This window comes from Grampus griseus (assembly GCF_964374135.1).
Source record: "Grampus griseus genome assembly, chromosome: 1".
NCBI classification, from domain to species: Eukaryota; Metazoa; Chordata; class Mammalia; order Artiodactyla; family Delphinidae; genus Grampus; species Grampus griseus.
The window spans coordinates 95,052,689-95,074,012 of record NC_139017.1 but is presented as its reverse complement, the minus strand read 5'-3'; the positions used below and the strand labels follow the sequence as shown (position 1 = coordinate 95,074,012).

The window sequence follows — 21,324 nt, the reverse complement described above, 5'->3', positions numbered from 1 at the left end:
CTACATTTGAAGCAGAAAATACCACACAGTGTGCATTTATAATTCAGTGGAAAATTTAGTTGATAGAATACTACTAGTTTTCTGGAATTTTGCTACAGAAACAATTTTTTTCCTAATGCTGAGATGAGATGTGAGTTGATTTTAGTCTACTGCCCAGATCAACTAAAGCTAATGCAGTATTATCAAGAATCATCTTCATACTAGTCCTAGTCAGTCATCATTGCCTTTGCCTTCCTTTGATAATCTGGATTCTATCATCCACTAGGTTTTCCACCCCATTTATTGTTAAATTACATCTTTATCTTCATTGTCTAGATTTTTTTATCCCACTTCTGCATTAATACTTTTATTTATAAAACAGGAAGCCTCAAAGGAACTTCTATTTAAATGTGATTGTTTTATTGTCTAAAAATTAAGAAAAATGAGGACAGTTTTGAAGGCTTGTTGACGTGTGGTTGGTATCTTTACACGCCCTCTTTAATGAAATGCCTATTTACCATTTGTGCTATAGGGTTTTAGTCTTCCTAATAAAAGTGTTTTAAGGTTTTAATTTAAATAATGCTGTTCTTCAAGATTTATTGATTTAACAAACATTTATTGGAGCAGTCTCTTCCGTAGCACCTTTGCTCATTTTTCTAGAGAGGGTTGGCATGTCCTGTGCCTATAATTTCCTATTACATTTTGTTCATGCCCCATTACATTTGCTACATACACCATTAAAACAAATGTCTTACATTGTAATTATTTGTTTGCATGGCTGACTTTCCACCAAATATGGCTGACTCTTCTCTCAAGGGCTGGGATTGGGTTCTTTCCTTATTTGTGTGCCAGGGAATACATAATTAGTTTATTGCTTTTTCTGTGCCAGTCACTATGTTAGACTTATGGATCTAAAGATTAATAGGACAACTAGGTACCTGCTCCAGGAGGAAGGAGATTTAACACTGGAACTGGAGATTGGAGGAGCTGTTAGGGGTAGGCATCATGAATGCCTTTCACATTACGATGAAAATGGAGAATAACAATCCAGGTACTGGCTTTAGGTGCTGTAGGTTTTCATTTGTATGGCATAGGTTGTTTTTTATAATGGTAGGTTAGGTAGGATACTATAATATGATGCTTGCAGTGTATTACTATAACCACAAGTACCGTCTAATTGAGTTTTTCTATTTGGATTTATCTTAAGAATTTTAAATTAATAGTTTTCTATTAACCTAGTTAAAAATTCACTAAAGATGAAGCAAATTAAAAAAAAAAGATTTGGGTAGATTTACTGCTTATTCTTTTTTTTCTGTCAGTTTTATTGAGATATAGTTGATATACAACACTGTATAAATTTAAGGTGTACTGCTCAATGACTTGACTTTCATGTATTGTGAAATGATTACCACAATAAGTTTAGTTAACACTTATCACCTCATATAGTTACAATTTTTTTTTCTTACGATGAGAACCTTTAGGATCTACTCCCTTAGCAACATTCAAATACCCCATAGAGCAGTGTTAACTATAGTCATCATGTTGCATATTACATCCCCAGTACTTATTTACCTTATAACTGGAGGTTTGTACCTTTTGACCACTTTCACTCAATTCCTCCCCCCCACCCCCATTTACTGCCTATTTTTTTAAAGAGTTTTCCCCATTTTATTCCATTTTCTTTTTTTTTTTTCTTTTGTTTTTAATTAATTCATTTTATTTTTGGCTGCATTGGGTCTTCATTGCTGGGTGCGGGCTTTCTCTAGTTGCGGCGAGCGGGGGCTAGTCTTCATTGCAGTGAGCTGGCTTCTCATTGCGGTGGCTTCTCTTGTGGCGGAGCACGGACTCTAGGCGCACGGGCTTCAGTAGTTGTGGCATGCAGGCTCAGTAGTTGTGGCTCTAGAGCGCAGGCTCAGTAGTTGTGGTGCACAGGCTTATTTGCTCCGTGGCATGTGGGATCTTCCTGGACCAGGGATCGAACTCATGTCCCGTGCATTGGCAGGTGGATTCTTAACCATTGTGCCACCAGGGAAGTCCCTACTGTCTATTCTTGATTACATGAAGTATAGTAAACTTTGGAGGCATTTGAATTTCTGGCTTGGTGTGACACTCAAGGAGTATTTGTTGTGATGTTACTGTCTGCAAGTCAGTTTTAGGGTGTTCCATTTAATGGTAAAGTAGGTCTGTCGAAAACTGTACTTTTCACTTGTACTAAGGATAGCCAATGTGTTTTATCAATAGTGACTTTATCTCAAAACTAGGGAAAGAGGGTATTTTTCACCTATTTTAATTCTTTAAGTCCATCCATCTTTACTGTAGGCTTGCTTGGCAGTTGGCCTTCAAGGGAACAAGGGGCTTTTCAGTTCTGGGGCCAGAGTTGGAGTTTGAATTGGCAAGCCCAGTATGAATCTTTTTAGGTTCTCTTCCTGTCAGTCAGTGTACTACCAAATTGATAGTCCATACTGTTGACCAGTCATTCTACAAGGTCATATTAATTGCAGCCTCTCTACAGTCCCACGAGACCACCAACCCTTATTGGAATTCTTAGATTATTTTCTTGACAGTCAATGGCAGTGGTTTTTAAATCTGCATTTTTGGGTGTTCATAAAACAGGTGTTTGTGAAAACTTTCTAAATCTCACAGAACACTGAAAAGGTAACCCATCTAAATTGCACAACTCTGCTTTTAGATCTTTTTTTGTGCTTTCAAATTCACTTTGTGCTTACTTCTTTTTTTATTGGTCCATATGTATTAGCTTGATAACTTTTTTGGTATTAATGATTCATAAATCTGCTAAAACCCAATTTTTCTAGGACATATAAAATTAAATGGGGAATACAAATATACAGACAATAAATAACATCTAGGGGCCCAGTTTCGAAGACAAATATAGAAAGCATGACTTAAAAAATAATGACTAGGTGCAGAGGTGAGGTTGAGGTAGGGTGCTGTGCTGATATCCAGTGGAATAAAGCTGGTTGAATGTTGGATGTCCTATCATAACCAGTTTTTAGTTTAGTGTGTTTTATTTTTTTGGTGGGTCTCTTCCTGTTTAGGTCCAGGAACATATTTTTGTGTGGCTATTTTATTTTAGTTTGGAGAAGAGGCTTATAGGTCAGTGTTTCCCAAAGTTACATTGGTTCTCATACTTGGTTTTAAAAAGCCTGGGAAGGGGATTTGCCTGGTGGCGCAGTGGTTAAGAATCCGCCTGCCAATGCAGGGGACACAGGTTCAATCCCTGGTCTGGGAAGATCCGGCATGCCGTGGAGCACACAGTTGTGGCCCCTGCGCCACAACTACTGAGCCAGTGCTCTAGAGCCCACGAGCCACAGCTACTGAAACCTGCGCGCCTAGAGCCCGTGCTTTGCAACAAGAGAAGCCACCGCAATGAGAAGCCCGTGCACCGCAACAAAGAGTAGCCCCCGCTCTCTGCAACTAGAGAAAGCCTGCGCACAGCAACGAAGACCCTACGCAGCCAAAAAAAGTCTGGGAAGCTTTAAAAAATATTGATGCCAGGTTCTACTCCCAGAAATTCTGATATAATTGGCTTTGGGTGAAGTCTGGGTGTTGGGATTTTTAAAAACTACCTACATGATTCCAATATGCTGCCAAGGTTGTGCACTACTGCTCTATAAGGTTTACCGTGGCAAAAAAAAAAAAAAAAAAAAAAAAAAATTCAACAGTCAAATAAGTTTAGAACTCTCCATCTTGGAGATTTTACAGAGCACATTCCCATTTTAAAGATTCTGCATGGTTCTGAGTAATAAAGTAACCTGTTTAACTCAGAATTTTCCCAAGTACTTCAGCCTGAAATCGGTCCCCATCCCCCTCCCGCTTCTATTAACATCCAGCAGAGCTAGCTTTCTGAAACTCTAGGATACATTTCCTGATCCACACCTTTGTGGAACAGAATAGATCTCTTGGGATTAGAATAATAAGCTTCCATTTGGGGAAATGTTTTTGCGTGGTTTCCTGAGTTTTAGAAATAGATGGCTTATCAAATAATGATATTTTATCTAAAATGAACAGGAATAACGAATTTTCTCTTAAAGCAGACTTGACGCCAGAAAACCTTCCTTAATGGAGAACCCACAAACCTCCCTCTATCAATCCTTTAATGACGTTCGTCATTAAAATGAACCCATACTGTTTGTGTTCAGGGATGGGTTTGTTGTGTTTTGAGGATGACCCCTAGTGATATCCTGGTTGCCGAGCTAGTGTTAATGCGGCTGAGTCTTAATGGGAAATCTCACCTGGGCATGCCAGAACCTGCAGGTCTCTTAACAAAGGCCCAGAGGGGTCAACTACTTAGAACTTGGCATTAGGCTGCCTTCTTTCTTCTAAAGCAAAGTAAACATGTGCGGGTAGGTGTTAGATGCAATTATAAAATGTATCTCTTTACATAAAATGTTGAACCAGATATTTGTTAGTTTAAATATGATACTGTGATTTTTGTTAAAGTTTATTTAGCATTAACTTTGTACTTCAAAGGGAAGTTCTCTTTACCATGTTTTTTCCCTGAGTATCAAAAATGTAGAAACAAAATTTATTTTATGCTCTCTTAAGACTTTCATTCTCAACTTTTCTTTATGATGGCTAACTCTCTGCTTCTCAGTGTTGATCTTTGGGGTCATTTCTACCTCCATGGATCTTTAATAAACCTTTACTTTTGATGCTTGATGTGATGGGAAAGAATCTGCATTAGTTTTGATTAGTGAGGATGGGTCAGTTTCCTGGGTATTGCAAATAGAACAAAATAAATTATCCAGTCCGAACTGTGGAATCTATTTTCAACAGCTGGGGCATATTGAATAACTGAGGCCACTATGAAAAGCAGACTCTTTATCCGGTTTTCTTGTTAAAGTGTTAAATAAGCACCACTATTCAGGATCTGAGGACAGAAACAACTGTCAAGGTTTCTAGGACCCAGTAATACGCAGAAGGAAGTGAGTAATATCTATTCTTTTTTTGGGGGGGGGACATGGCAGTGCTTCAGTGGTTTGAGTTGTGAAAATTGGCTCAGGTTACTTTTTTTGTTTTTCCTGTTTTTATGGTTTCAAACCAGTGTACCAAACTTTCTGTAGAAGGGTAAGTGCCAAATTTTTGTACTCTTCACAGTACTTTTCCGATAGCCAGCCTTAGTTGATAAAGGTGGTTTGGAATAAGTTTGCAATCATTTATGTTGGTGAACATAGTTATTTTGTTGAATGCCTCGTATATGAAGCTCTTATTTTCAATATTGGAGTCAAAGATAATTTACTATTATTTTTATCTTTAAAACAAAATTACTGTGGTTAAATAGGGGATAGTCAGGTGTTGATAAAAGGCCCAGAGCACAGCCCTTGGCCTGTTTTTCTGGTATCTGTTATTGCTAGGGATTCTATTCTGCTGACTTATGACCTTTTAAGCCATGACTTAGAAATGAATTTTCACAAATCTCTGTTTCTTTAGATGAGCAAAATGATTAGTGTATAGCTTTATGTTAAATCTGAAAAGCAGGAGATTCTGTGTCCTGTGTTTTTGTTAGGTACTGGTCATGTTCAATTTTTGGCTCTGCCCCGTGAAGCCATTTGATTTTTGTTCTTTTCTAAGTGGGAAATAGCTTCGTTCTCCCCACTAATTCTTAGCAAATACATTTTTATCTTGTAGGTCTAGATAATATAAACCATTGGCTTGCTCTTTTCCCTGGAGCTGGTGCACATATATCGTGGATGTGTTCAGAGACTGGAAACCAGATGTAATTTGGACAATTGTGTAAAGTATTTTTGGACATTGTCTAATTCCCAAGTATCCATACAAATTAGGGCTGAATTGTCTAGGACAGTAGCTATCACCTACATGTGCTATTCAGCACTTGCAATTTGTTTAGTCCAAACTGAAATAGACTACAAGCCTATAAAATACACATTGGATTTCAAAGGTTTAGTATAAGAAAAGTAAAATATCTTATTTATAGTTGTGTTGATTACATGCTGAAATATTTCAGATATATTGGATTAAACAAAATATATTATTAAAATTAATATTATTTATTTCTTTTCATTTTAATATGGTTATGAAAAAAATTAAAATTACACATGTGGCTCTCTTTTGTGGCTTTCATTATATTTCCATTGGAAAGCAGTGATCTAGATTACATTTTTGTGATTGTACACAGTTTACGATTACAGATTTTTTATATAATTTTTGCTTTGAAATGTCCATAGTTCCCAGCCACTTAGAGTTGTTCAGGCATATGTTGAATGGTCTCCTTGTAATGGTTATTCATTCATTCATTCATTCATTCAACAGCTACAAGAGAGTAATGTGCCCAACACTGTACTAGATTCTGGGCATACAACATAAAGGACACATTCCCTGTCCTTAGGAAGCTCTTGATCTTGTGCTGGTTGTGTAGATGGGATTCAGTTCAGTGATTGGAAGGGTGCTCAGATGACCTTTGAGATCCTTTCTAACCCATTGCTCTGCAGATATTTGCTTGCCTCGTAACTACTTGCTATCTGGAGAATTTACAGAGAATCAGAATCAAGATGTGTAAATCATAGTCATTTCTGTTATTTCTCAGTCCATTTACTATAGCTCTGTTTTATTCTTTAATGTAGTCTCCACATTGTAAACACTGTGACTCTGTTTTTCATTTATTCTTCATTTCAAACAACTTCATTAACAGAAATGCTTTCTTATTGTTTTGTGTAAATATGTTCTTTCATCTCTGGTTTCATCTGCTCATTATTAACATTTACAGGGTTGCTTCATTCTGAGCGATTTCTTAGATTCGTAGGTTGCAAACAGTGGTGTGTTGTTAAACCGGCTCTGTAATTAAAGAGCATTTGCTGATTTGTGTGGTGTAAATTTTCCCTCCAATGCCGATTTGGGCTCTCAGAATTTTTGAATATCTAACAGTTGACTCTTGAGAGCCTGTAGAAAGACAGCTTTAGTACAATAGGGAATCAAGCCCTTTCTCTTTGTATCTCTTTGTGGATGGTGATTCTAGTTGTCTTAAATTTAATTTTTCTTCTACTGCTTCTCTGCAAAATAAATGTAAAAATAAACAAAAATCCCAATTGCTTCACCTATAAAATATTCATAATTCAGTATTTCATTCAACAAATATTTATTGACTGCCAGTGATTTTTATAACCACTTCATAATAGTTTTATGGTTCAGTTGACTGTTATGCCAGAAATCACATTTAGAAAGATAGAATTGCCGGGATGGATAGAATTTGGATGGTCAAGCATGAGGTTGAGCTAAATTTGTATTTGGATGTCTCTAGATAGCTGTTGGTTGTAACATTAGTCTTCTGTATTGGGGGTTAGAGACACATGATGTATTCTTCAGCAGGGATGAATGATTAGAAATCCTGGGTGTTTGGGGTATTATTACCTTATGTCCTGAACGAAGAGCAGCCTTGTGTTTACCTGTTTAAGAGAGTAATGCAATATATGGTAAAACTGTCATGGTATATAAGTGTTAGAGCTGTAGTTTTCCCAGGCAGCACAGGATGTGCAAGCGTTTTCCCTCAATTGACGTCTATGGGATTTCAGTGGTCCTTTATGAGGGAGGTGGAAAAATACATGTCCTCTTATTCAGCTCAGTAACTGTTTGGCTCAATAAATATAAATGAATGCATGGATGAATGAGTAAAAAAGCAAACCAGGAGTTAAATAAACAATTGGGAACCAAAACTGCAATAAAAACTGTGGGAGTATAAAACTTTGTAGCACATTGGTATAGTGATTTAAATCCTGAAAGCTCTGTGTAACCTCTCTAAAGTGTCTGGGTTAAAATAAAAGTGTGTTTAATACCACTTGACAAAGAAAGAGAAAACTACTTTGAGTGTCACTGCTTTTTAGCTTTATTCAGTTAATACTCTTTGGCAAAGAGAACAGAAAGAAATGATCTTAAATGGACAGAAGGGATTTGGGGTTAATGCAAAGAAAGCTCTTCTTGCTAGTGAGGATGGAGGTGTCAGGCTCTCGAGTTAACAAAAGTGGCCATAGGAGATCATCGAACATTTTCTTGGGATGATCTCCCAAGTTCCTTTACTTAATTTAAACGTTTATTGACAAACATTTATTGACTATCTATTTCATGCCAGGCACTGTATTAGGTACTAAAGAGACAATGGTGAGTAAAAAAACATATAGATCCCGTCTTCTTAGGGACTATTGTAGAGAGAGAGTCAGGGAATCAGATAAGCACACCATGATATAATGTCAAACTGTAGTTAAGTCCAGTGGAAAACAATGGGGACCTGATCTAGCCGGAGTGGGGTTGGAGGATTTTCCCTGAGACAAGTCATCTTTGAGCTGGGATCTGAAGGGTGAGTAGGGTGACCTAGGCAAGGCGATTGGAGAACATGTGACCAGGGGAGCAAAGGTTCAGAGTGCCCCTCTGAGGAGCTCAGGGAAGGGGCGTTGTGATGGGCACAGAGAGTGAGGGAGCACGATGTGAGGAGGAGACTGGAGAGGCGGGCAGGGCCAGATACCACAGTCCTTGCCTCCATTTTAGGATTTGAACCTTCCCTCGAGAGAGCAGTGGGAATCAGAGAAGGACTACAGCAGAAGAGTGGCTGGATCAGACTTGCCTTTTAAAGAAATCACTCTGGCTGCAGTGAAGAGAACTGATTAGAAAGGCGAGGGGTGGATGTGGGGAGGCTCTTGTAGTGTGTGGAGAGGTGCTACGTGAGAGGCAGCAGAACCGAGGAGAAGTAAATGCGTTCACGAGATGTTTAGGAGGGAAACACAGTGGGGCACGGTGCAGTAGGGTACGGGAAATGAGAGAGACAGAAGGACTTCTGAGCTGTAGCTTGAGTGATTGTAGAAGCTGTCTTTTACCAAGTTACAGAGGGTTGGAGGATCCGATTATTGTTGTTGTTTTGAGGTAGGGGCAGATTCAAGAGATTCTTCTTCCACAATGAGTTTGAGATGCCTTAAGACACCCAAATGGAAATGTCATGTATGTGGTTGGCTGTCCTGCCTTGGAGTTTTAAGGACTTTGTGCTAGGGAGATAAATTTGAGGGTTATTGGCAGATAGATGGTACCTTACATAGATGAGATTGTGTAGGGCAGGGATTTTCAAAATGTGGTCCCTCCTACCAGCAGCACTGATACCACCTGGAAACTTGTTAGAAATGCAGATTCTCAGACCCCGTTCCATACCTACTGAATCAGAAACTCGGGTGGAGCCCAGCATTCTGTGTTTTAAGAAGCCATCTCGGTGATGCTGATGCTGATGAATGCTAAAGTTTGAGAGCACCTGGTCTCGGAAGAGAGCATGGAGTGTGGAGCATTTGAGTCTGGAATTGAATCTTGAAGAGACTGGGAGGTGAAGGATGACTTTGCAGAGGAGATTGGGAAGGAGTAGTGTTTAGAGAGGTCAAAGCAAAATCCAGGAACAGTGAAGAGAATATTCAGAGGGAATTACTTGTTCTTGACCGAGTAAATAAAATGATGCTTGCAGAATGTTCCCTGAACTTAGAATAAGCAAATTTAGAGACAGAAAGTAGATTAGTGATCGCCAGGGTTGGAGTGGGGACGGGGAATGAATGAGGAGTTACTGCAAATGGGTATAGAGTTTCTTTCTGGTGGTAAAATGGTTTCGAATTAGTGGTGTGCATTGTGACTACACTAAAAATCACAGCATTATGAATACATTAAAAATCACTGAATTGTACATTTTAGAAAGGCTAAAATGGTGAATTTTATCTCAATTAAAAAAAAAGTCCCCTGGGCTTAGCCATATGGAGGTCATTGGTGACCTTAGTGAGAAATGTTCATGGCATGGATGAGGGTGGAAGCAGAACAGAGGAGGTTAAGATGTGAGAGAAGAGAAAGTGGGGGCAGGAAGATGAATAGTTTTTCAGAGAAGCCCTGTTTTAAAGAGGAGGCCAAAGAGAGGGTGGTGGCTGAAGTTAAGAAAATTTCAGATATTTTTTTTCTTTTAAAGATGGTAGGGACTTGAAAATGTTTGACTGCTATTGGGAAGGATCCAAGGGAGAGATACGGAGAGGAAAGAAATCATCCACTGTTTTGAATAATGATGCAGTTTCAGGGTAGGAAAGGACTTTTGAGTTTAATAGAGCCTGGTGTTTTCCTAATCTTCACCTCCATTTCCTATAACAATGTAGGTGAAAAATATTTCTTGCAAGCCGTCTGCCAATTCAAACTTGAACGTCGTGTGGGGCAGGTTATCTTGCTGCCTTCCAGGACCAACCATTTTATTTTTAGGTGGTTCTAACTACATTGGGTGGTTGAGGAAACTCAACAGGTAAGATTTATTTATAAAGTAGGAGATAATATTGCTTTTATAGAGTAAAATTTTTCAGCTTCTTAAAGTACTTTCAAACTTATCATAGTCATTTCCTTCATTCTTATTTCCAGAAGAACCCAGTGCTGCCACTTCCTGAGCCTTTTGCGAATTATCTGGTATTAATTGGGTTGATGCTCTGATTTTTCCCCTGTCACCTTAGTATTCAGTTTTCTTGGTCTTCTAATTTATTATCACTCATGTATCTGACTTCCAGCTTTCAGAATTTTATTGCTGTTGTCTGTTCTCATTCTCCCTGACCTTGTTGGATTCCATTTAAAAAAGCCTTTTAAAATTCTCTTTTTAGTGGGGTTTTTGTAGATAACATGGATTTACTCTGCCACCTTTATCTTTCTCCCCTTTTTTCCCCCAGAGAATATGTAACATGTTTTTGTGTCCCTTCACTTTTATGGTTACTTTCCTTTGACTATGTATGAGCCAGGTGCCACTAATAAGCCATTTCTCTCTTGCGTAGTTATGAGGGCAGGTTTTGGGAACCTGTTGCCTTCATGAGGATTAAATGTGTTAATGCATTTAAATTACCCAGCATAGTAAGTGTTGGAAAAAGGTATGTCATCAACTTTCCCCAGTCCTGAGGATGTGACTTAATTTTATTGCATCCCTTATTATATTTCAATTTGTGAATGTCAGCCTGTCTTTCTAGCCTGCTGTAACTGCTTTGTATCCTAATTTTGTCAGATGGCCTGTTAACGCACCCTCGCACATTTGATCACCAAGTCACCAGAGCTCTCTTTTCAGTTGTTGGTAAAAACTGTGGCTATGCTAAGACAAGAGATATCATGATAATCTCACCATGCTTTGCAGACAGTACGAGAGACTGGATCTGGAGCTTTTCTGATAACTTACATTTGTGGATCGGTTTAGCTGCGTCTAGGTGGGAAGATACACTTGAGGGAAGTAAGGAGCACCTTCAATTCTTATCATTTCTTTTACTCTTTTTAAATACAGATAAGTTTTTTCCCTAAGTTTTTCTTTTCTCTACCAAAGCAGTAGTTTTTAAACTAGGGTCTATAGAGAGAATTCAGATGACAAAAATATCTTTTTTTTAAAAAAATTAATTAATTATTTATTTATTCTTGGCTGTGTTGGGTCTTCGTTTCTGTGCGAGGGCTTTCTCTAGTTGCGGCGAGCGGGGGCCACCCTTCATCATGGTGCGCGGGCCTCTCACTATCGCGGCCTCTCTGGTTGCAGAGCACAGGCTCTAGGTGCGTAGGCTCAGTGGCTGTGGCTCACGGGCTTAGTTGCTCCCGGGCCTAGTTGCTCCGCGGCATGTGGGATCTTCCCATACCAGGGCCTGAAGCCGTGTCCTCTGCATTGGCAGGCAGATTCTTTTTATTTTTATTTTTTTGCGGTACGCGGGCCTCTCACCACCGCGGCCCCTCCCACCGCGGAGCACAGGCTCCGGACGCGCAGGCTCAGCGGCCATGGCTCACGGGCCCAGCTGCTCCGCGGCTCGTGGGATCTTCCCACGAACCTGTGTCCCCTGCATCGGCAGGCGGACTCCCAACCACTGCGCCACCAGGGAAGTCCACAAAAATATCTTTATTTTCACTAGCCATGTAAGTTATAAGATTGCGTCCAATTATAAATGTTGGAAATAAACTATAGTAGTGTTAGCAATATAAGTGACTTTTTCACAGTAGAAACTACATTGTTATATCCCATTGCAGTTGTTGCATATATCTTAAGATATTTATGTTCATTTCTTCTTTAAAATTATAGTTGTTATCAGACCTGCTACTAGATCTTGTTATATATCAATATTAACAATAAAGTATGGTATTATAAATTTGTTTTGTTACATTTTGATGACTTTACATTTAATTGCATTAGTGTTCTGTTATTTCTATGTATTTTATTTTATGCCTTTAAAAACATTCTGAGGATAGACATTCACAGGCTTCATCAGAATGATGAAGGGGGGTCCTGCTGAAGGGGGGTCCATGACACACAAAAGATTCTGAACTCTTGTCCTAAAAAGACAAGTTCCTACAAAGGAATGTGTGGTTATTTATATAAACTAGTATTTTGTCTTAGATCCCCAGCTACTCCTTTCTCTGGTTTAATCCCTTAAAATTTGCTTCTTAATATATGGCTTATATCTTTACAAGATATTTGAAATGGGGTTATTTGTTTTTCACTGACCCATGAGTTCAGATGGCATTAAAAAAAGAACTCTTGAAATCACGATTAAATATCTAGAATAACCCTTCCTTAACATAGGTTAACGTTGATGTTTCAGGACTTAAACATTTCTGTTAGGCTGCTTTGCTAACCTACTATTTTTAAATTAGGTTATCAGGATGCTGAAACTCAGTGATGTTGACATTGCATTTAAATTCGTGGCTTAGCAGCCATAGTTTCAAGTTACCTTAGATGGTTGTGATACAAGATTCAGTTTTATGTTAATTATGTGTTAAAGCCTTTAAGGGTCATTTTCTCCTCATGGATCATCTTCTGTGGCCGCCCCCTTCCTCCCCACCTTGGACCAACTCTGTGTGGTACATTTGACTTTGTGATTGGCAGGTGCCTGACAGCTCTGTTCCTTCAGGTCAGCAGTGGGGGCTGGGAAGAGCGACTGAGAGCCTTGAGGTCAAGTTTCTTGCCTTGGACACCTTGGAACATTGTTAGTGTTAAAGCTCCAGTGCCAGTTCTTGCTAACTGACCTGAACTTGATACTTCAGTTTTATGTTGCCTAAAGCAGGCCTGCTAAGTTGCTCTAAAAATTTAAATAAAGGATGAAGCACTCAGTTTTCGGTGCGGTAGGTCTCCACTCCTTTTGATAGAACACTTCATGGTGCATTAGAAGCTCTCCTGGATCCTGAGAGGAGATTGTTTGGAAGCATTTTCCTTGGCATTTTTTTTTGTGGGGGGGTGGGGGAATGAGGGTGGGGCGGGGGGCAAAATGGAGGTAGTGGCATATAATCCATGAAAACAACTGCCAGGTTCTGTTGACCTGCATGCATTGTCCCATTTAAATTTTTACGCTAGGATTTGCCATATTCCTGACAGATGGTTGTTTCTCTGTCTGAATACTTCTCATGATGATGCATGTTTTCGTTAATGAAATACTCACTGTTAATAATAAGAATAGTCATAATATTTATTGTTTCCTTTGTGCTAGGCACTATAGGAAGGACTTTATATTTTTTAAATGTAATCTGACAACAATCCTGTGAACAGTAGCAGCTATCAGTACCTTCATTTCACAGATGAGGAAACCAAGACTCATAGAGGTAAAATAACTTGCTTGAGGTCCCAGCCAATTCGTGGCAGTGTTGGAATTTGAAGGCAGCCTGATTCCAGAGCTCAGGTTCCTAAATCTGCTTTCTTATTAATTCAGCTAGTTGGATTAAAGCAATTTCAGAAGTTCTGGAGTTAAGCTAGTAGGATCTGATGTGTTACATAAGTTTACCGTGTTGACAGCTGTGAATCCAAATAAGCATGTCTCCAACTGACTTTGGTATTTTATTATTTGAGTGTTCTAAATGCATGTTTTTAATGTTAAGTTTTTTTGTGTTCATAGGGATGCTTCCTTTGGAAATTGCACTTACAATCTCACCATCCTCGACTGTTTGCACGGAATCAGAAAGGTAATAACAATCTCCTTGCTGTGGTCGACATTGTAGTTTAACAATATGAAAAAAGAATTATGTCTATATCCTTGTTTGTTGTTGGAGAGAAGAGAGGGGAGGAATAAGAAGGCAGCTTTCCACTTCTTAAACAATGATGGATCTGTAATACACAGACCACAGGGCAAATAGGGGCGGTGTTTCAAGGGATAACTCTTCTTATAGAAGTGGAAGGGGTCTCCCTTTCTCACTTAAACTATTTGTGTTATCACTTCTGTCTGCTGCTGTGCCTGTGATGTTGCTTTGTCACCTGCTCAGCTTCATTATCAAGCTAGATCTTGGTGTGGGAGGGACAGGAAGTTATCTAAGTCTCCTCTGTTAATGTGGAGAACATTTCCACATTGTTTTTCTAACTGGATAGTATTACATGCCCATGAACATGAAGTAGTAAGCAGGTCAGATATTATTATCTCATTTTTACAGTTGAGGAAACAACCCCAGCGAGATTAAGTCACTCTCAGGGCCACAGGGAGTTATTAGGAGGGCTCGTTCTAACTCAGATTTCCATATCAATATGGAGTTCTTTCTCATATTCTATCCAGGTATGTCTAAATCAATGGTTGTCAAATGGTGGGGACTTGTGGAGAGATGCAAATTCTCAGACCTCATCCGAGACTGATTGAACCATAAATTCTGGGAGTGGTGCCCTGCTGTCTGTGTTTGTATAATCCCTCCATGTGATTTGATGCACTCTGAAGTTTAGAGTCATAATTATTTAGTTATTTATATATATTATGGAGAAGTTAATCTAAAAGATCTTTGAGAACTTTGGAACATGTTTTAGAAACATTGATTTACAAGCTTAGAAGTCATGCATGCTATACTGTGAATTCTAATGAAGGTTCAAGGTACATCATTCCATCTAGAACATATAGTCATGACTTATGAGTCAGGAATGTATGTGTTTCAGACCCATTGGCAAGGGTCATCGTGGACTGCACATATAGTATCAGTAGTGAGTCTTGTTCTAGTTTCTTTTCTCTGATGTAATATAACATTGCTTTGGCCCTGTTTTAATTTGAGAAAATTGCTATGGTAAAATATGGTACTTGTTTTCTGTATGTATATTTTTGACTTTGATATTTCATCTAGAAATGAATGTAGACTCTGTAAAACTTTAGTTCTCTTTTCATTTAAAAACTATCAAGATAATCTAGCCTATCCCCTGCAAATAATATCACCAACACACACTTCCAGTAACACCAGTTAAGAACCCTTCTACATCCAGTATACCCTTATGTATACTGGATATATCACCCGGTATACAACCTAAAATTGTAGCATTTAAAAAAGTAATTTACTTATTGTTACATTATTATTATTTTGCCTATCCTGCCATCTGGTACAGGCTGTTTCTTTTATAAAACTTATGAAATTGAAAAAGAGTTCACACTGGAATATCCTTGCCTGTTATTATGGTAACTGGTAACTTGATATAGACATTTTTCCTGTTACAAAGGAAAGGCACGACTTTGTTCATTAAGATCTTCTGTAAATTTCTTGTTTCATCAAATGCTGGGTTTATTTTACCCAAATGAAGATGAGATTTTAGAGGATCTGATAGATTGTTCAACATGTCTTTAAGCAACTGGGACACACTTTCCCTCTGTACATTCTTCTATAAAGCATCGTGTGCTGGGCTATTTTTGTGGCAATGAGCACCATACCTCCTAAGAAGGTAGACAGACTATGGCCACATTTTTCGCTTTGTAAGAAGCATATCTTTCTGATTTTGATGTATCAGCGTCATTATAAGCATCAGTTATATATGTGTGAACCACACACAGAGGCATACACAAACACAAACACATTTAAAAGAAGAGGAAGGAAAGTGATACTTCAGGGCATTATATTCTCACCATTTTCTCTGAAATGGTACATATGGCTGAAGTAAGCGTCTTTGTTTCAATGTGGAATAATTTAAATAGCTTGTTCTACTTATCCTGTGGAGGTTGTCTAAATCAGTGTTGTCAGAATTTATAAGAATCACCTAGCAAGGCATTTTAAAAATGATGATCCCACCCCCAAAGAACCTGATTTCATAGTTCTGGGATGGGGCCTAACGGTCTGGATTTTCAATATAAATTACCTTAAGTGCAGGTGGTCCATGTTCTACATTTTGGAAAACACTGGTCTCTAAGGTATTTTCAAAGATAGATGTACTAAACTTGGCTTAACAGTTTCTTCTATTTTTACTGACTTGATCATGTAACTTTCAAAAGTAACTGTGGTTTTGTATTCTATGGTAATCTGTATAGCTTCATGACATACAAAAAAAAAGACTGTCCTCTTCAAAATATTTTATCTGAGTAAGCCAGATAGTTTTTAGTTCTAAGTCATTGGTTACAAAAAGGAGTATGAAATTTTTCTTCATGTTGTTAAACAGATCAATTCTTCCTTCTAAATTGTAAGAGTAGTCAAGTACATTTTTACTCTGTCAGAAACTATCACCATAAAACAAATTCTCTCAATGTAGAGTTTTAGGAACAAATAAGGGCCTAAAATGCTCTTTTTACTAAGTATCTCACTAATGATAAAAGGAAAATAAAACCTAAGAATAATTGTTTTTTCTTCTAACTGAAAATTTAATCACTATTATATACTCTGTCATAGTTAGGTATAAATTAATTGCATAGTTCCCAATAGGTTTTAACTATACATTTGCTAGTATGTTCCATTTGATATACATAAGTAATTTTACATACAAAACTAATGTATATTAGACCTTAAGAGACATATTTTGTGGGACATATTTTCATGTTTTTCTAAGTGTTTAGTCCCACTGGCAAGAAAATCTCAAAGCAAAATTAGATGTTAGATGATTGCTTGGTATGCATTACAAATAAAGGTTTCAAGCTTTCTCCTTCAGATCAGGCAGGATCATTTGTGAGCAGGAATTCCAGAAACGGCTAGAAGTCGTTATCAATTTCACATGCAAAAACTAATTCAAATTCTTATTTTAGGGATTACAACATGGATTTTTTGACTTTGAGACCTTTGATGTGGATGAATATGAACATTATGAGGTTTGTACACTTTATCTTTTTGCAAGATATAATTTCACATTGATTAAATTGTTCTTTTTTTCCTAGCACTCAGGTATTGCAAATTGATTGGCTGCTAAATAAAAGCATTCTGCAGTTTTCTATAGTTGTCAGTTTAATCCTTTCAGCTTTGGTTATTGCCTTTGAACCAGGACTTATCAAAATTTTCGTTGGGAAAATGCCATACTTCTCTATATTCTTTCATCAAACCTTTATTGACAATTACTTTGAACCTTCAGTTTGTAAGAAAAAATAATTTAAAACTACATTTTGGTAATAAAATTTTGTTACTTTTATTTTTTTAAATTTATGTTTTGGTTAAAACAAAACCGGATTTATGGCGTATAATATTTTTGACTGCATATATTTTATTTTGAAATACATCTGAATGTACTCAGTTCTAAGAGTTGGCTGCCTTTTTTCCCCATGGTGCCATTACAAAGCTTTCGAATAGTATCTTGCCTGTTCAGTGAAGCAATTTAGGCAAAGGCTGTCCAAGTTACATTGTGCTATAAGGAGATGTTGAGGAAGAGCACTTGCGGGGTAGTAGAGGAGTCTAGAGGTAGTTAACTTTTCCTAAAGATGAGACATCTGTAGACTCTGAGTAGTCTGACCACTCCATGAAACTGAGCTCGTCTGTCGTGGCTCTCCTGAGGAGTTATAACATTTATCACTCTACTTAGCAAGACAAGGGTAGCCCTCCCATTCTGGGCTCTAGTTCAGGATGTGTCTGTTTGGATATCCTGCTTACATGTTAAACTTAACACATCTGAGAAGAAATCAATCATCTTTCACCCAAACATGGGCTTCTGCTTTGTTCCTCTGTATTAATGGCATCACCATTCTACTGTTCACCCAGGCTCAAGACTAGAAACATTTCTTTTTTCTCGCCCCCCGAGTCTAATGAGTATTTGAGTTCCCGTTGCTAGGGACCCAGGGTGTATTTCATCTCTTTCTTCCTTTCTGTTCTCACTTCCTTCCCCTGGCTCAGGTCTTGTGTCCCATCCGGTAGACTATTACAACTGCTCTTCAAGCAGCCCAGGCCCTTCTCCTCTTGGTCTTGCACACACTTGACTGAGTGGTCTTAAAACAGAGCTCTCGTCTTGTCTTGGCCCCAAACTGGCTGCTGCTCTCATTACTCGGCTCAAATGAGGATAAACTCCCCTGTCCTCGTATTGTTAGCTTTGGATGAGGTCCAGCCCACCTTGCTAGCCTGTCTCCTGTTTCTCCCCTGTATGCACTCTCTGTTCCAGCCGCACCGAGCTGCTTATTTACTGTTTCTTGAATGTCTCTGCACCCTGGCTGAGCTTTCTTTCTCCAGATACCTGTCTCCTTTAACATTTCCCTCCTCCACTTGTGTGTGTAAAGTCCTCCACAGGTCAGCTCTCACTCTGTACAGAATTCTTTCCCCCTCAATTTCATGTGTCACAATTTGTGCTTTCCATTTTTCTTACATCCTGGCTATTTGCACACAAGCCTTATTTTCCTTATTAGATTGTAAATTCCTTGTGGGTGGGGCATGACTAAATGGAAAATATGTATTGCGTTCTTGGGTAGAAAGATTTAACATCATAAAACTGCCACTTCTCCCCAAATTAATACATGTAGTACAATTTATTAAAAATCTCCAAAGAATTTCTTCTTTTTAAACTCCAAAAGCATCGTTATTGTGGCATTTCTAGTAGTGTCAAAAGAAAAAAAATCCTCCCCCCCCAGAAAAAAAGAACTAGAAACAAAAAGACTATGTCCTTATAAGGGGAAAGGTTGAATAAATAACCTGTAGTACAGATACACCATGGAATGTTACACAGTCATTTGAAAAAATTGATGTGAGCTATACCACTTGTCTTGGAATGATTTCTATTATATATTGACGGGAAAAAGTTGATACAGAAGAGTGCTTATAGTATAATCCCCCCTTTTTAACAAACAATGACAAGACCCCCTCCACCCTGTACATGTATATGTGTATCTGTGTTACATGAGCAAAGGTAATTTCCTGTGAAGTGAACGAAGCTTAAATTTTAGAGGGCCCCACTTGCATGGGCGCCTTTTTTGTGTTCTTAACATTGTATTCTTTTCTTAGAATGGGCCTCCACCTTAGATAAGTTTCAGTTGCCGCCCAAACCTGAATCTCTGTCCCACGTATATGAACCTGGAGAAAAATATATGGTGAAACTCTAAAGCCATTTCAGTGAAAGGAGAGATTACGGTGGAGGCTAGAGAGGGAGGAGGGGGAGGACATGCCACAGTAAAGAAAGAAAACTTGTCAATGTCTTACTTATTCCTTTATCTTTTTAAAAACTTTAATGGTGATGTTGAGAGTTAGTTGAAAAAGCGATTGAAAAACCTGAAACATAGTACCATTTCATTCTTGAGAACCAACTAACAAACCAAACATCTGGTAAGAATGTGGTCACACTGTAACCTGAATAAATAACCACTACCATCACCACCGCCACCACCACCACGAGCACCACCACGCCCACCACCATCACCAGTACCACCATCACCAGCACCACCAGCACCACCACCACCACCAGCACCACCACCACCAGCACCACCACCACCAGCACCACCGCTCAGGTAATGGCAGGAGGGAGAGGAGGCAGTTGGTGAGCATTTGAAAAGTTTTCCGTCAGATAACTTCCTCTTTGAGAACGATATATCCATTCTGTCATAAAGCCAAAAAATAGAAAAGCACAAGTCGAAGCGTGATCGGCAGGTGGTGGGCATTTCATAAACGCTGCTTAAGGAATAAATGGATATAAGTAAAGGAACTCTCTTCCCGACAAACTGTGGACCATTCATTCCTTGTCATAACTTCTCCCACTGTTTGCTCTGCTTTGGTGAGTCTGGACATTTGGTAAACTTGTGGAATAGCTAAGTTCATAGGCTTCATTAGCTCCAATAGTGTCAGTATTCCAATGTTGTTTGTAGTTTTCAAAGTAAAATTTTATCACTGATAGCAAATTATGAGAATGTAAGTCTTAGATAATATGGCAATGCTCAAATTAAAGCTTTTTAAAAAGGCACTTCTGGACTAAACCACATTTAATATATAATATGACTCAAGAAAAAACCTAAAGTAATGATGTGGCAGTTCTATGTGAGATTAAAAGGGAGTCTTATGGAAGAAAAAAAAAAGAGAGTCTTTATGATAACAGTGCTGCTTATAAATGCTGTTAATGACAAGGTCCACACAAGAACCACTCTACTCATTCTGCAAAAGGGTCTAGAGCAGTGCTGTCCAATAGAAATATATAAGAGTATATCTATATATATATATATTTTAAAATTCTAGCAGCCATATTTAGAAAAAGTAAAGAGAAATGATGAAATTAATTTTAATGATATATATTTAATGCAATATACCAGAAGTATTATTTCAACATGTAATCAATATAAAAATTATTAATGAGGTATTTTATGTTTCTGACTTTGAACTGAGCCTTTGAAACCCAGCGTGTAGTTTATACTACGGCACATCTCAGTTTGGACCAGCCACATTTCAAGTGCTTGGTAGCCACACGTAGCTAAAGTGCAGATTCTGCAAGGACAGGCTTGCCAATGAACTATCATAGCCCCTCAGAATGACGTGAAGCCTAGGATGAGCAGTACAGGTTGCACCTTCTAGCTTCAGGTGATCTAATTGTTCACATAAGAATTAATTTCAAGGCTCTGTTCTATTTAGAAGGCTTGGGGTAAGATATCTCAGATAGCTTGCTTAATTTTCTTGTGGCTTCCAAATAGTCCACTGTATTAATTATTGATAAACAAATGTATCTTCTAAAATATGGTCTCTCAGGTTCTTTGCCAAGCCGATGTGGAACTGTACATTCTTCATTTTGCACTGATCAAATAGATATAAGCCTGGGAGCTATGCTGGGAAGGTCCAGTAAAGTAACTGCAAGATGGTGGCCCAGAAGCTTCTGCTAGGAATCAGTGTCACCTTTTCCAACAGGCTTCTTAAGGTATTTTCCAAGAACTTGAGAAATCTAACCATTGATCAGTACATTTGAAAAATAGAAATAGACCTTTTGCCCTCAGGAAAAACAATGAAGATGAAAGAGTTTGAGTATTCAATCGAGTTATGTACCTGTAGGTATGTGAGGAACTGTATCCTCTCTAGTAGTAAAGCTTAGTGGTTTATTGCTAATATAGGACAATATTCTGCTTGTAAGACCCTGAAGTGGCACCCATATAGAGGCTGCCTTCAGTCAACAACTGTTCTTTTGAGAAACTATCCTTACCAAGTAAGACCTTGTCTAAACACCACCGATTTCTAATGATGCTACTCTTAAGCAGTCATTATTCATCAAAGAGAATTTGAAGT

The 21,324-nt window shown here is 38.3% G+C and overlaps 1 protein-coding gene across 4 annotated transcripts in view; it reads left to right on the top strand.

Annotated features, from left to right (window-relative positions):
* Nucleotides 1-21,324, top strand: part of CDC14A (cell division cycle 14A) — a gene marked incomplete at both ends in the record, with an annotated part of 163,767 nt that overhangs the window by 72,026 nt on the left and 70,417 nt on the right. For all 4 annotated transcript variants that reach the window (XM_082669730.1, XM_082669729.1, XM_082669728.1 and 1 more), the window contains 2 exons: nucleotides 13,839-13,905; nucleotides 16,908-16,970. In XM_082669730.1, the coding sequence (XP_082525856.1) occupies nucleotides 13,839-13,905; nucleotides 16,908-16,970 (130 nt within the window). The remainder of the gene's footprint in view (nucleotides 1-13,838; nucleotides 13,906-16,907; nucleotides 16,971-21,324) is intronic.